This window comes from Zosterops lateralis (assembly GCF_965231275.1).
Source record: "Zosterops lateralis genome assembly, chromosome: 1".
NCBI classification, from domain to species: domain Eukaryota; kingdom Metazoa; phylum Chordata; class Aves; order Passeriformes; family Zosteropidae; genus Zosterops; species Zosterops lateralis.
In genome coordinates this window covers 27,065,421-27,082,487 of record NC_139762.1, presented here as the reverse complement: position 1 = coordinate 27,082,487, position 17,067 = coordinate 27,065,421, and the positions used below count along the sequence as shown (strand labels likewise).

At 37.2% G+C, this 17,067-nt stretch overlaps 1 protein-coding gene across 6 annotated transcripts in view; it reads left to right on the top strand.

The window, feature by feature from the left end:
* ICA1 (islet cell autoantigen 1) overlaps window positions 1-17,067 on the top strand; it is a gene marked incomplete at its 3' end in the record, with an annotated part of 65,390 nt that overhangs the window by 26,908 nt on the left and 21,415 nt on the right. For all 6 annotated transcript variants that reach the window (XM_083874016.1, XM_083874020.1, XM_083874018.1 and 3 more), the window contains 2 exons: window positions 14,542-14,667; window positions 14,851-14,949. In XM_083874016.1, the coding sequence (XP_083730142.1) occupies window positions 14,542-14,667; window positions 14,851-14,949 (225 nt within the window). The remainder of the gene's footprint in view (window positions 1-14,541; window positions 14,668-14,850; window positions 14,950-17,067) is intronic.

The window sequence follows — 17,067 nt, the reverse complement described above, 5'->3', positions numbered from 1 at the left end:
CTGCTTTTACTTCATAAGGCCTTTGCTGTTCCCTTGTATGTTGCATAGGCTCTGAATGATTAAAAAGATGCCATGTTTGATTTTTCTCCTTCACATAATGCAACCAAATTAGATTGGATTAAAAAAAGCCCAACCAATAAAAGGTACTGTTCTAACCAAAAAAAATTATAAATATACCACCATCCCTGATTCAAGGTTCTACCTGAACCCTGCTTAGATTTCAAATGTTTTTGTCTGTAGTTAGCACACTGTGAAGTCTGAAGAGCCCCACAAAAAGATTTGGGTCTTTTTTATAAATTTGTCCTCTTTCAGAGTTTGTATCTTGACAAAATACAATTAAGTTGTTTTGATGGAAACAAGACGTGCTTATTGGTATTTGAAATGCCAGCCAGGAATAGCAATAACAATGCATGGGATTATTTACAACAGACTTTGTGTTAAAAATGAAGCATGATTATTAGTAGGTGCCATTTTATATTCTGTGCTGAAAGGTTAAATTGAAAATGAAACACAAAACCTCAATTTACAGGACTTCTGGTCCTGCATTAGCGCCATAAACAGAGTGGCTTTGCGCTCAGGACAGTGAGAGCATCTGGGGACTGAATATTAAAGGTACTTGGTAATCATATTGATTTTGTTAAAGGTATCTTTCTTAAGACCTTGGCATCACATCTAGCTAGGATTTGCAACATGTGTCAGTGCAATTCCCTGTCAGTTTGTACATCTGTTCATCCCACTGCCCTTTGTAATGGCTAAGGGGATCATACGGGCCAGCTCACTGGTTTACAGTGAGCTTTCAATGGGGATATTGTTACTGCACCTGAATTTGAGCTTTTCAATTCCCTTTACCTATTTCCAGCTAATTCACTCCTCCCATCTGCCTCCTCAGAGGAGGCCCAGATTGATGTAACAATCTTGCTCAGGCCTTGAAGAATTTAATTTGGATGCAAAGAAATAAAAAATATGAATTATATTTTTTCCTTATGAAGGAACTTAAAGGAGAACTGTACCTAAAGGAATCAAGGTGACCTCCAAATTTATCTGCATTATCTGAGATAAACTGAACTGCATAACTACTAGATGAATACAGTCATGGGCACAGTAGACATGTTTGTTTTATGCTCTGTTATGATGTTCTGTCACCTCTGGTTTTCAGTGTTCAAAAGCAGCAATTACGTGTCTCAGTTTCCTGCAGGGGCTGACTGTTTAATTGCTCTCCACTTTGCCAGCATTCCCCTCTGTACCCTGTGTGACAACCATCCTTTGCTCTCAGGTTGTCTAAGATGATTGACACAATTGAGTTAGGATAGGCTCAGCAATTCTCAGCACTTCTAACACTAAGTCCAGGTTATGTATGCTTTAGAGCTGTATGTGATCTTTCAAACCTGAAAGATCATATTATTCCTTCATTTTTGCCGTTTATTTTGGTTGACGTGCTTCTTCCTACAAATCTTTGCAATAATTTTTGGCAACTTATGGACTTGCATCATACTAAAAAAACATGACTCTCTGTTTTCAGACTATATATAGTTATCTCCATCTATGCAAAAAATTGTTGGGTTTTTATCAACACCCTTGTAGTAATTTCAGGAGAGGAGAGTTCAATAGTTTTAAGTTTTCAGGACTATATTCTTCCCTAAAGAGGATGTGTGTCCATGCATGAAAATATGCACCTGTTTGCAGACTGGAAGGGTGTGCCCAAGCACACTGTGGTGGTAATGCAGACTGACAGATGTATATGCCCTACTGGAGCTACATTTGGGACTCGTAATGTAAAAATCTGTCCACAAACTCTGAAATAATGCTGTTCAGTTGAATGTAATTCTGTATTAAATTTAAGAGTCTGCTGATCATGAGTATTTTCTTTGTATATCCTTGCTTCAAGATCCCTCTTGTGTCAACAAGTGTTTTTTGGTCCTTTTTCCTTTCAGCCTATTAAACCACACATTCTGGGTTGGACTAGTATGGAAACTTGTTACCAACAGAAAGCTGAAGCATGCATTTAAAAGACTTCTTAAAATAGAACAAAGCAGATGTTTTAACAAGGCTAGAAGTTACATATTTACTGCCTTCCTTTCATTTTAATTGTCATTTCATGTTTGTTCCCTTTTAAAAATTATTTGTGTATTGATCCTAGCTGTAAAAACAAACACAATGGCTGTGAAGAAGCCATCCATATTAATAGTTTCAGGAGCATGATATGTTCTCTGCTCACTGATAATCTGAGAGTAACCAGGAGGTGTAAGCTCTGAGAGGTGGAGCTGCTTTCATACACAGTTTATGCCTGTAATGACCCTGTGTGAATGAGTTGGGAGGAGAGGCTGTGTCCAGTCCAGCTCTCAGCTGTCCCATATCTCACTGCATTAAAACTCCCTTCTTTCATACAGTTTGAAGTTAAACATACTGACCATAAGTAGTTTGTCTTTATACTGGATAAAACAGGAGGAGAGGCCTCACGCAGCCAGCAGTAGTGTCAGCTGGGATGCTGCTGCTGACTTGTATCCCTTTATTTCCCTCTGAACCTTTCTTGGGAACATAGGCTACAGCTTTTTGGATCAAAGCTGCTGAGGCCAGGTTCTATCCTGCATGAAGCATGGACACATTCATTTGGAGTTGGTTTATTTCTGCACAGACAGTAGATAGGGAAGTTGTTAGGCAACATGTTAGGAGTGTGGGGCTATGTATTTGAAGAGTAGGGGAAGATTTTTGGGAACAAAAAGCCAGGAGTATGTATGACCTGTTTTCTGGAGAAGATGTATGTCTACACAGAGATGCTGCTTTTCTGAAAGGTGATACCTAGATGAAGCTGAACTGGTGCAGAGCTATGTGTAAACACTGTGTTTTAAGCATAGCATCAATCTATTTAGCTTAAAAATTATATTCCCAAACTTAAATTCAAGTAAACCACTCCTAATTTGAAATAAGTATTGTGTAAACACGCTTAGTATCTGTTTAATTCAAAATTTTTGTTAAAACAGGTTAGCTAATCGGTAGAAAAGTAACATCTCCATTTCTTGGGCTATGAGCTCAAAAGCTCTTGAATGTTTTAAAATGGGGTGACTCAGGAATGGTTTTTTGCTTTGCCTGAATTTTTATGTTGTGATGTGATCATAATTTCTATAATGACTCTGAGTGCAGTTCTGAACAATTGAAGACTGTTGTTGCTTTCATCTTCTTAAATTTAATAGACTTTCCTTCATTTTACAGTAAATAGTGATTGAAATTACAGAAGCAGTGCACACCATGTATTTGAGAGTCACTTGCATGCTGTATTTGATAGAATTTTTTTTTAAGCTGATGTATTTTCTGTGAATCTTTCTTTGTATATTTTGTTGTAATTGTTTTATTTTAACAAATTGGATTCACATTCTGGGTCTGCACTGTGTGTTCTGTTTGTGAAAGCTATTATGATGCTTTAAGCTAAAGACTTTGGGTTTTGGCTGGATGAACTTGCTGGACTGTGGATGTAATTTTGATCAGGACTGTGTCCAGCTGCTGGATAAGTGGAAAGGATTCTGCAGAGGCGTTGTTCTCCCCAAATGACACACTGTGTCTGCCTGCATTTGGCCATGCTAGATGGGTGAAAATCAGGAAGGAGGAAGAAAATACTACCTTAATTCCTGGTAATTCCTTAGGAAAAAACTTCAGAGGTTCTCTGTTGCTGTTGGTCTGTACCTTTCAATCTGTGGTGTTTGGATTTTTTTTTCCTGTGAAGGGACTGAATTATTTTTTAATAATGGAGGAGGAAGTATATTTCTATTGCTTCAGGGCAGCTGTTCAGAATGTTGTTATTTAGTACAGAGCGCTGTATTACTTGCCACACATAGTTTTCATGGCTCAGAGAAATTTAATTTGGACGTAACAAAACTTTGCTGCTGCTAAGAGGTGCTTGGGTCCATGTCTTTACTATAGTACTGACAGTGGGGAAGAAAATATGTCAAATGCGCATCAGAAAAGGTTAAAACACGCAAGGAAAAAAACACATTCTCTTGAGACATCTGAAATTAAAACATCTTATTGGTTGTATAGCAGAACAATTTTTTTCATGTGAATTTAGAGTATATGTAGTTGATGGACCTGTTCTGATGAAATGCCTAACCCAGAAGCAAGGCTGTTTCAACAGTATTTATTATTAGCAAACTACCCTCTAAAAACAGAGGGAAAAATTAGTTAGATATACATTTTTCCACATGTTTCATGTAGACAATAGCACTGTTTAGTATTCCAACCCCCACCTAAATACCATGAGTAAACATTTAACTTGGCAGATAACCCTCTGGGACTTGAAAGAAGAGAGATTTGCGATGGATGCTTGAAAGATATGCTAGACCTGTCCAGGTAGATCCCGTAGGTTTTGGCAATTGATTTCCAAAATTCAAAGACCAAGTCTTAATGTATATGTAGACTTTTTATAAAGGGGTACAAAATTTTTTGAGAGGACTGAGATCTGAGCTTCTCTCTGTACTGCAGTTGTAATTGTAGAAACGTTGGAGCACCTCAATTGCCCCCACCTCTCCTTCCAGGTAAATCTGTGTGAATGTAAAGCTTACATTCTGTCATACAGTTATAGTATGTGGAGCATTTACATGTGATTTCTGTTCCTTAAGCATGTTTGGGCATAAGCAGTGTTTGAATGTGCTCTGGCACCTCTAACAGTTACGAAATCATGTAACTCATTATTTTGAATCTTTGTAGTGGAAAATCTGCATTTGCATAGGTGTTACATTGGAAAAGCTGATTTCAAGTATCTGTGCTACCTTAGATCACAGAACAGAGTTCTTCGGGCATATGAAGATACTGTGCTGGTCTGAATCCAGCAGAGCAAACTCTCAAACTCCCCTTAACCTGCGAATGTGCCTCAGGGTTACTTTATTCTTCAGACAAAAATCCACTGTCTGTGCATCATCTTTCTTCATTGGTGTCCAATGGTAGTAGCTGGGGAGTTGCATAGAGCAAATACACAGTGGTGTTTTTCTTTTAGTGCTGGGACCAGTGGAGACATCACAGGACATAGGGTTTGTTTTCCTGTAGAATTGTCCAGTTGTCTTTTGAACCAATATAAATTCTGGCCATACCCAATGCATGGCTGTGATCAAAGACCTGCTCTGCAGACACAGATGTTGTGTAAAGATCCCCTCACCTCATGTTGTATTCAAATGGCTTGTTCAGTATAATGCCCTCTGGTTCCTGTGTTGGCTGAAGTCTCATCTTTCAAAAGTTTTGTATGTGTGGTATGATGGCCTTCCATCATACTCTTCCTTTCTGATTATTTTTCTGGCCTGGCAAATCCTCATCTATCATTCTTTTTACATAAACTAATTTAGATATTTGGTCAGATACTTTGTTGTTGCTTGACTTTTTTCCCATTTGCTAAGCCTGAACTGATCTGTGTTTGCAGATCCAACTTGGCTTTCAGTTGAAGAAAAACACAGAGTGAAAAGTCATGTCCCTGTATAATATTTATGGAATCACACACATAAAGTGTGAGGAGGTTCTCATTTTTCCCCATCCTTAAAGAGACACAAGAGAGTTGAAAAAGGTACATAAAAAACCAGCAGGAATAAACACAAGGCTGGGAAGGAAGTGAGACCATTGGAGAAAAAAGAGAGAGAGAAAGAAGTAAGATAAACGTCTATTTGTTTGCATAAAGGAGAGAGGAAGAGCTATTCAATTTCTGTGATAGCCATCACTGAATATATCAGAGGATGGTATAACCAACCTTTGTTTTTTTGGAGGGGAAAAAAGGAAGAATATTCAAGCCAGCCATAATCTTATATCCTCACAGGGTTCCGAGAATTGCTGACATCTGCTGACTGTCAGTGGTTGTGAAGTAAGCAGTTCTGGCCATGGTTTACTCATTACTGCCAGGCTGGAGTTGCATGGTGTGTGAGCCAACAGGCTGAAGGCAGTAAAATTTTTACAGGCCAAATACTGAAAAACTGAAGAGGGAAATGTGGCATAAATGTGACACAAAGACCAAATTTCATATACTACTGAGAAAAAAAAAAGATCAGCAGAGAAGTCCTGGTGTGTATCCATGGTCTGGTGCTTTTGTAGATATTTGTATCTTTTAGGAAAAAATCCTTTGTTGGGATTTAAAAATAATAGTAAATAATTCAGTGTATCTAACAACTGTTTTCCTATCTTAGGTTTTTCTATTGCTGTTAAAGTAAAAATTGCAGCAAAGTTCATTAAGCACATTGCTCTTTAACATGGCATTCTCCTTGACCCGGACCATAGACATGAATTTCAAACAGGAAGAAAAACACATGCCTTTGACCCAAAGTAATGCGAGGATAATAACAGAGCTAGAAATGAGGGCAAAGTTACATAGGCAGGAGAAAAAAAAGCATGAGGCTCTATGGTCAAAGAAAAGAACAGACAATGGTAGTTTTATTTCATCTGTGATATATTTGTATCCTGAGCACAGTGGCCTCATCTTCAGTGACTGGAGATACAACAAGACAGCGTATGTTTGAAGTTCTAGATTAAAGAGTTCTTTTGTGTATTTAATCACAATTTTGTCTCTTTTGTATATTTAATTCTTTTCCCCCAGCAGCAAACTGCTAATTGCAGCTCTACAAATGCAGTTGAATGCTTTTTGTAGAAGTTTTTGTGAAGATTTTATGTAGAGATGTAGCTTAGCTGTAAGCCAGTGGTGTCTCTTGGTGCTATTTGAGCAAGCACAGATCACAGTCCACATCTCTGGACTGAAAACCTGGAAAGGAGAGTATCAAAAAGTGTAAGATGTAATACAGGAATTAGGGAAAACTACTTAAGATGAGGTGTTTCTAAGTCAATCTATCTCATTTAACGAAGACAAGATGAAAAGTTAACTAGACCAGAATACATAAGCTGCTGAGACGCCTCAGTCTTTTCATCAGGAGTTTATCAAGAATCATGGCTTGGAAGCTTATACTGGATGAATTAAAAGGGTAGATAAGGCACACATTCAAATACTTGTGGTTATTATTAGCAGTAAAGGAAATCATTTTCCAGATGTCATTTAGGTTAGGATTTGTCAAACATACCTTCAGACATATGCTTTGTAGATTTCTACACCTAAATTGATCAATGAGAGTTCCCTTTTATAGTCCAGTGGAAAGAAACAGGGTAATATGAAGTGAATTCTAGTGTCAGTTGTTTGTGTTTGCTAGATCTCCATCTGCTAAAATGAGCTACAAGGTAAAAAGGTGGATGTCAAGGCCTGAGTTTGGCACACCCAGTGCCCACTTTTGTGGGTGGAAGGCGTGCCTGAGGGTGATCTTGTGATTTTCGTTGCTGATTTGTTCTACCTTTAATATCTCTGATGAAAAACACAGCAACTGTCTAGCAAGGCTTTTCTAGAAAACTTGTGCAGCTTCCCAAAGCTGGGTTAGGTATGAATGACCATGGGGATAGGATAGGTTTGTGCACAGGGACGAATTCTGGTAAAAACTGAGCCAAAATAGTGATGACAATTTTGAAGAATCAATAATGACTCTCCTCAAGAGCTGCTATAGACCATGTCCTAATGGGACATTTGAAAATCACAAAATTGGAGAAAATACGATACACTTTTTGACTTTATGGTCATTCTGTTTGTAGAGAGTTGATGTTTCATATTGAGTTTTCATATTGAGTTTTTGGGCAGAGAAACATGATCTGGTCCCAGTAAATACAGGGAAATGCAGCTACTGTTACACTAATGCATGTTAAGGTGCATTTGTGTAATTGTCTATGTTCTACTATCTAGCAATATAGCATTGTGTCTGCCTTTTTTTTTTTTTTTTCGGTCCTTATGTTCTTTTGTGTACTTTAGCACTCCTCTTGCTTACACTGAGTTCCAGGACTGTCACAAACAATTAAATCTAAAATCTCTGGGTAATTATGGCAGGTAATATTCTAGTAGATATTTGGAGTTGTTTCAGTTCACATTGATTTAATTGAATTATGTTGGATATCACTGTGTTTTAGTGGAGTATTTTAGTTGTTTCTCACCGTGAATGTTTCAGCCATTAGAAGAATGGTCTTTGGTGGCTTAAAAGTTTTTGTGTTGTCTTTTATCTTGTGATAGACTTCCCTTGTCAAGTCTGCATATAAAGGGAGATTCCCACCACTTTGGGACATCAGAAAGTTGAATCATCTTCCTTTCCAGAATCTTTCTCTCTTGCAGTGCAACTGACCTAATACATCTTTAATTCAGCTGTCAAGTACTTGCTGTCTCTCCACGTGATTTGTGGATATTGAATATATTTAAGATGCCTCAAAATACAAACATAAGTGCTTTTTCAAAGCTGACATACCGGTTGTTCTTTTGTGGCAGAAAGGCAAACAGTATGTTTTGTAGAATCATAGACTTGTTTGGTTGGGAAGGACCTTAAAGATCATCTAGTTCCAACCCCTCTGTCATGGGTAGAGACACCTATAAAAGGTGTTTAGTTGGTTTCCAGAGTGAGACTGGTAGACATTCAATGGGAATTAACTCTTTTATATGAATTGCAACATTACTGTAAGTTTGCTTAATCAGGCTTTGATAGGGTGGGGTGCATGGAGCTTTTGCACAAATGCAGACAATCACCTTTAAGTCCAAAATGGCAAATTTAAGAAATGTATTACTGGAAGTTGTTTTGCACTAGAATCTTAGTTCAGATTTCAAGAATAGTTTCAATTCTTGAACAGATGTGATGTACATCTGCTCAGCTTCAGACTTAAAGATACCATTTGGATCTGTTTACATTGTCCAAGTAGTTTTCCTTTTTAGCTAGACGTGGCTCACTTAAAAATTTAATCTCCTAAAATTAATTTCTGTCAGTGTTTCTCGTCAGATCATAAATGAAGATTTTAATAACCAGGATTGAAGCAGACGAAGTATGCCCAGTCTTCTTTAACCATTGTTTTAATGTGTTATTCTTAAAAAATAATGGACCAGAGATTAATGAATGCAATAAATACGATTCCAACCCAAGAGAGCAATTGATTCAAAATAAAGTCTCCAAAATGTAGAATATACCAAAGTACACAGAAATAAGGTGTCATACTGCACAAGGTGTTGGAAGTCTCTACCTTGCATGTGGAAAAGTTTAGTTACAGGCATTATTTTGTATAAAACATTACCTTTTCTGCCCTCTGACTGTACATCATCGATCTTGAATCAAAAAGAAAGGGAAAAATAAACCAGTAAGTATTTAGTTATGCTCATGCAAAAGTGTAATGAGTGCTCCTTGTCAAAACACCACTCAAACAATGAAATTACTAGAGTTTGTGGGAACTGAGAATCTTGTTCTTTGTTTTCTGTGCCATATGCAGAAATGCTGTAAGTTGTGCTCTTATGGTAAATGCTTGGTCCTCAAACTACAGTTTGATTTCATTTTCATGTAGTCTTTACAATGATCAGGTATGCCAGAAGGTGCTATATTTATTTAATGCAAATATTTGCGCTGATTCCATTTCTGGTAGAGTTTACCCAGAGCCCCAGACAGGAAAGTTTGCTATATTCCAGGCGTTTTTCCCCCTTGATTTACTTATCCCCCTCCTTCCAGCCTATACACACACTGTGCATGCTTTTCAGATCGAGTAAGTGAGAGGTTGGGTGACAAATTAGACTAAAAGCATCTGTTTCTCCTTCTATGCTGGAAATGGTGAGACAAAAATATACTATATGTAAAGTGAGTTAGTACATTTATCCAACATAATTTTGGAGATGATGCTTCACTAGTTGAATTGTCCTTGAAATTAGGCTACTACTGAAAATACATTTTGCATTTTATAGGAGACTGAAAGAAAGTAGTATAACAGAGATGTACTATAAGACAACATAAAGATGCCTTGAAAGTACACAGCAAATCTGTATTTTAGTAACTGAAATATCGAATAGAGATTTTTAACTGGGTCTGAGGATTATTTTTTTTTTATGTTAGCATGCTTGAATATTAGAATTTTTCTGTTCAAATAAAGATTTCCAGCGTACCTACTGGAAAGCAGCTTGTGTAGAAAGACCTGGGGATACTGGTGGATAACGAGCTGTCCATGAGCCAGCAATGCCCTTGAGAACAGGAATGCTAGTGGTATCCTGGTGTTCACTAGGAAAAGCATCGCCAGCAGGTCGAGGATGGTGATCCTGCCCCTCTACTCTGCCCTAGTGAGGCCATACCTGGCCATACTCCTCAGTGAAAAAGAGACATGGAGCTCCTGGACTGGGTCCAGTGGAAGGTGACAAAGTGGATTTAGGGACTGGAGCATCTCTCTTACGAGGAAAGGCTGAGGGAACTGGGCCTGTTCAGACTCTGGAAGAGGTGACTGAGAAAGGACCCTGTCAATGCCTCTAAGTATCTGAAGGAAGGGTGCCAAGAGGATGGACCAGGCTCTTCTCAGTGGCACCAAGCAATAGGACAAGAGGCAATGCACAGAAACTGATGCACAGGAAATTCCTTCCACCTGAACATGAGGAAGAACTTCTTTACTGTGCAGGTGACCACGCACTGGGACAGATTGCCCGGAGAGGCTGTGGAGTCTCCCATCACTGAAGATATTCAAGAGCTATCTGGACACAATCCTCTGTCATGTGCTCTGGGATGGCCCTGCTTGGGCAGGGAGGTTGAACCAAAGGATCCACTGTGGTCTCTTCCAACCTGATCCATTTTGTGATACTGTTTAGGAAATGTGTTATCAAATATTTGCCCTTACAATAAAGCATTCTAGAATCTGACTTTTCAGCCCCCGGGATTTAGGATTGTAGCATTTCAGTCCTTTGAAATTACTTCAGGTTTGTCTGGCATCTTGTGGTTTATCAAGCTGTTGATTGAATAAGATACTGCTTTCCAAATTTGTTTTCTTGTATGCTCTTTATGAGTATTGTACATAGGTGTTTGCATTGGGAAATTAAAAGCAGGTTGCTCCAGGTTGCTGCTTAGAAAAAGACAAAGAGTAATAATCTTTTTTTTTTTCAAGAGTACTGTAAGATTTTCTTGTATAGTACAAATCTCACATCTAGCACCTCTAGTTTCAGATGCTTAGAAGCTTGTTCATCATAAAATGTTCAGGTTGTGTTTGGATCAGGGTGGTTCTCCTAGGGTCAGTAGAATCCTGACAGTTTTCAACGAGGATTTTCAAGAAATTTTGTATGTTCAGCTTTAATAAACTTAAATATATGAATAAAAATTTGCCATACTGAGACCACAATGAGGTCCTGTTTCTCATGTCTTAGAGAGTAATCGCAGAGAAAGGAGAAGAAGATTAGTATGTATTATATCAGCTTTCCTTCGAGTAGAGAAGCAAAGGTTCATTCTGATAACTTGTGTGGTATTAAGTAGATTATGCTTTGTAAGCACTAAGGCTTTATACCTAATTCCTGAAGCCAACAAGTAATCTTAAAAGATGTCTAATAATAATTTCAATTGAAAATGCATTTATTGGCACAGATAAAAAGCAAAAGATCACGCTGATATAGTGTGTGGTCAATAAACACAATAAACTTTCAATATATCAAAAAACCTAAAAGCGTCCTTAGTTTAATAGTCATCATCATACCACATCTTTCCTGGTTGGCAAGAGAAATGTGTAGCATTTGGTAATGCAGCATTAAGTGTCTTGAATCATCTCTATGAGCCTGATAAACTTAAAGGTTTGTATTCCACATTATGTTGTGGATCACCTCTTTTTCTTTACAAATGCTTTAGTTTTTAGAAGTGACACTAATTACATGTTCAGTTAAGATAGATGCTGACCTTATTCTTTGCTAAATGTCCTTGAAGAATGTATGCGGGAAGACTGCAACTCAAATTTCACAGGTGCTTTTGTTTTATGGACTTCTTTCTCCTTTCTTAAGGAGTTGAAGTAGGAATTCATAATTACATATAGTAGTACTTCTTATTTTTTAAATTGTGGCTCACCATCTCTGGCAGAGTATTTACAGTCCCCAGAACTAACATTCTTTGCTTACTTGGACTTTCAGTGTACAAAGCCACAGCTGTTCCTACTGTGCTTTCACCAGTGCTGTGATATACCGAGTAGGAAAGGGATTCTGTTCTCAGCTGCACCACTGTAAAATACAGTTATATATGTGACGCATTTCCATTTACATCAGCTGAATTTCTCTGGATTTTCATGGCTGTAACTGAAATTAGTTTTTTCAAAGCCCTACAACATCTCTTACTTAAATCCCTACCCATTGCAGTGATTCTTTATGGCAAAAGATGCATGTAATCCCATATTTGGATTTCAGTTGGAAGTTCCTTTTTGCACAGGCCCATGATTTTCTTCACAACTCTCCTTTTTACATTGAAGTGGTAACTGTGCTCTCACGCACTTGCACTTAAAGCAAATAGAGGATCTGAGGACCTTATGTCTTTATCCAACACTGGATAAAGCTTCTACACTTCTGCCACTGCTCCTATCTTCCTCCATTGCTGCTTAATTTTAGACATCTGTAAGCTCTTTACCCTTTCTGCTCTTTCGACTAGACAGCTGTGCCTGGGATGGCACTCCTGGCATGGATAGCATGATGCCTTGCTTGGGCTTCTGTTAGGCACAAGCTAGAAGTGTAGCAATCCTTGGGGATCCCAAACTAAGAAGCAGCGTCAGCTCATGCTGGTGTAATTCTGACTAGGTAGGGCTTTTAAAGAAATTCCATGCTTTATAGTAAATATCTTGGCAATAGCTGCTCCTTGCTTTTTATATCTTAGCTTAGCATTTGTCATGCTTGCCTAAGAAGTGGAAGCCATTGGAGCTATTTCCTCCTTCCCTGAGGAAATTCAAATCTGTCTCTACCTCACTATTACCTAAGAAGTCTTCCATCTTCTGGAGACACCGCTTCTTTTTTTTTTTTTTTTTTTTTTTTTTTTTTTTTAACTCTTCAACGTGCCAAGACAAGAAGCCAAGTCATCAGTAAGATGTTTTACTCATGTGGTTAGAGCACCAGATCCAGTCAGATGTTTGTCATTGTTACTACTAGAACTCAAGATTTGTTGACTGATTGTTTGGTGGAGTTATCCTGGAAGACTTCTGGATGAATGCAGTAACCACAGAGCTATTTTGTAAAGTAAAGTAGCACTTTTACTAAAAAAAGAAAAAGTGGTCATTTTTTTTTTCCTTTGGCATCATCCTTTTCTAAATGTCACCTGTAAGATTCTGGATTTATGAGATATTTGTAATTGTGATAGTTTCTTCCTTATGAACAGATGAGGCTAATATGCAGTATTGCTTAAGCAGAACTGATCCTATCAGTGAAACAAAGTTGTCACATGTCCAGCAATCCAGGAGCCCCACAATTTGTATGAGTAAGTCATCAGATGGATTTGTGATGCAGATCTTTGGCTGCTTTTCTGTCTGGTTGGAGGTCTTGCATAATCTGAGTTTGGGTAAATAAGAGCTGAAGTACAGTAATCATAACATTTCAGATTGCATTATGAGATGTATGTATTTGTTCTTACTGCACAAGGCACTTGCTGCAAAGTTTCAGATTCACTTCTGAAGATCAGGAGTGTACAAGTTTGACAAATCTTTGGCTGAGTTTGCGTCTTCTGGACAAAATGGGTTTACTCTCCAAGTTAAGCCAGAAAAGAAATGTGTAATTTACTTCAGTAGTTTGTTTTCTTTGTGAACCTTTTTTTGGAGGGGGTAAATACTTTATTTTAACTATGAAAGAGTTACAGGAGATTCATTATGTTTTGTGGTTTGATTTTTTCCCATTCCATTGGAAGAAAACTCTAACAAAACTTGTTTACAGAATTTAAACAAATATCTTTTATTAATATCGTATTTGGGTACCGTGCAAGGCTATTACAAAAATGGAAGATCCTGGTTACCAAATGCCTACATCAACCTACCTTGATACCAATTCATGTCAGTGTTGTTGTCAAGCATGTGCAGTGTGTGGAACAGGATGTTCTATATGTGCTTAATGTACATGCGTATGTACTTTATAGGTGATAGGAAAATAGTTTGAAAAACTAAAATCCCTTGAAACAGAAATTGTTAGTTCCCAGGAAAAGGGGCCTTGATATTTTTCTAGTAGCAGTAAACACAAAAGGCACTCCTGTTTTAGAAGGAGAACTTTAATGAGTGAAAATTTTGTAGTGATCCAAAGATACTAAAGTGCTGTATCATTGCAGACAGACTTTAAACTTTGTCAGTTTATTTGTAATTTGTCTCTTACTATAGGTACACAGAAATGTCTCTGACTGTGCACCTGTATATTATGTAGTAAACTTTTATGTCCAGATTTGTTGGTTGAATTTATCTTTCTTGAAAGAGATACCAATATGAGTATCTTTTCCAATTGTTCTCAGTGTAGGTTTTATATTAATATCCATCATACAAAACAGGGGTTAGAAAACAAAAATTCTTCACTGAATATGTTACAAATAACAGAGCAATAACAGAGAAGATAGTAAGAGTACCATTTATCAGCCAGTTTATCTTAATTTCAGTGGGATTGATGAACATAAAACTGTAATTGAGTCTGTTCAGTTGTCTGATTTCCCTAGAGGTTGTATTAGTTTGCTCTTTCATTAAAAATGGAGAAAAAAATCACTACATAAACAATTGTCCCTTTGTGTGAAGGTTCAAGCACAAGTGCGACATGCAAAACTCAACTTTGACAAACTGAAGACTGATGTCTGTCAAAAAGTGGATCTTCTGGGAGCAAGCAGATGCAACCTCCTTTCTCATGTGTTAACAACATATCAGGTATCCAAGGAATGTGTTGACCTCTGAAATAATGTTTTCCTGTTAATGTGGGGTTTTTAAGACGTTACCATGGCAACATTCAACCATAAGAATATGTAGCTAGTGTTGGAGGGAAGATGTGAAATTTGCACTGAAAACCGATTTGTTTTAACATTGGCACTGAAATTTTACCCTGCTTTACAGACAACACTGCTTCATTTTTGGGAAAAAACTTCGCACACAATGGCAGCCATCCATGAAAGTTTCAAAGGTTATCAACCATATGAATTCACTATGTTAAAGGTAAGGAATATATAGATACACTTGTTTGCCCATATAACCAGTGATGACCAGTAAGAGATCATACAGGGATGTAGAAAGCACATGTTTATATTTTTTCTATTTTCTGACACTTTTATTCCTGTTTTGTCTTTTCATTTAGATACAGGTTTTCTGTTTAATGTCCTGACTAGCAGTGCTGGTGGGCTCTTTTTTTACCTTCCTGATGTTAAAAGGTTTCTGAGGATGTTTTATCTTTGCTTTGATCCAAAACAGTTTCAGTCTAATTTGTGTAGGTAGTCTTTATTGTTGCTGGGGATTTATTCTTCATGATCTTTTATATCTAAAAATTTGACTATTTGAAGAACACATAGGATGTTTTAGGATGTATAATAACATTTGGACACCTTGGAGAGGAACTTGGAAAAAAATTCACCTGTTTTGGTGTACCCCTGTGATGGAGACTGAGAGACATTTGGGAATGCTTTGTACCTTCTGAACTTGCTCCTGTGAAACATTTCACCATGATTTAAATTTGAAATTAGATTGGAAATCTATGATAAAGAAATACCATCTATATTGAAGCTACACATGTAACAAGCACTTCCTTGAAGCAAAAAGTAACTGTAAAAATGGTTGGGAATACTGTAGTGTGTTTAGGATGCTGCCTTTGTTATGAAAATCTTAACCAATTATATTGCTCACCTCCTGCACTGAAAAGGTGTGATTTCCTGTTTTTGCACTGGTATGTATGCTGATAAATGATGCTGATCAGGAGAGAGTTTAAAACAATAGGATTTCGTGTAATTCTGTGCTTTCAGAAAACTGCTTGGGAGTAAGAATGTGTTGCTGGCTTTTAGTATCAGGGTTTTTTTTCTTTTGGTCTCTAGAGTGTGGGGTTATTTTCTATAGCAAAGTATTCTCCATGATCTCTTGTCCCCAGCTGTTAGTTTCTGATTGTTTACATTAAATGATTACTAAGGTGATTAAATCAAAATCTGGTGGTTGCATCAGGTGAGATTGTGTTGCCTAAGAGAATAGATTTCTGCTGATATTTCAGTTGCATTACTAGGGTAAGTGAGCTCTGCTTGTCACTTCTGAAGGGTGTGGTGAGTCCCATCTCACCTCTGCTACACCTGGGTGTGGAATAACAATAGGAGATTATGATTAGGGAACTGATCCCTACCAGTCATATCATGTTCATGCCAGAGTTACTCCATATTAAAAAGGAGCTGCAAATTAATTTTACATTGAGATTATGAGGTATTGTTTTCTAATGAAGTAAGGTAGATAGCTGTAGTTGATCTAAGGTAGTGTAGTTTCTGATGGAGAAACTTTTGGTCTAAAAGTGTACCCAATGGAGATGCCATGTCTGTTGTTGACTTCATGCATTAAAATATAAAATCAGAATAAATACTAGATTAAAATATACATAAAATATTTCAATGTGCCCATTTCTACATTTAATTGGAAGTTACTTCTTTTAGACTATTTTTCTCTGCCTGATACCCTAAAAGGGGTTTTTCTTAACTGAAAATTTTGAACTTGATGCTTGCAAATAATTTTTGTCTTTATGGTTCCATAAAAGACAAAATCTTGCTCATACAAATTAAACTGAATTAAACTAAGCATATGTGAATGCAGGATTAGTGTTTACATTAAAACAAGAAATTAATTGCAAGTTAATATTTGACTTAGATGTAGGTTGTTTTACTGAAAAATTAAGAGGTGCTATGTACTAGAAAACTGATATTTGTATTTTGTAGTATAAATATGTATTTGTGTACCAGGTTTACCTCAGGAAAGAAACTCTGAAATGCCTCTCGGGATTGTTTCTAGAAAGAAAACATTGTCTTTAGAGATGTTTGCCAAACTCCCTTAATGAAAAGCAGCCCATTTGTTTTCTTTGCTTCAGGGTATGTGCAAAGAGCAGTGTAATTGTGCTATTGCAGCTGTATTTCCTAACTCTTGAGTTTTATACTTGATGAAAGATGATTATTAATGTGCTAACAACTCTATGTATTGTGATGTAAAAGTATCTGTTATTGTGTCCATCACTTTAATATTACAGATGATGGGCTGCTGTTTTGGTAAAGCCGTTGAGGTTTCATTGTCTTGAAATTAACATATATCAAATGAATT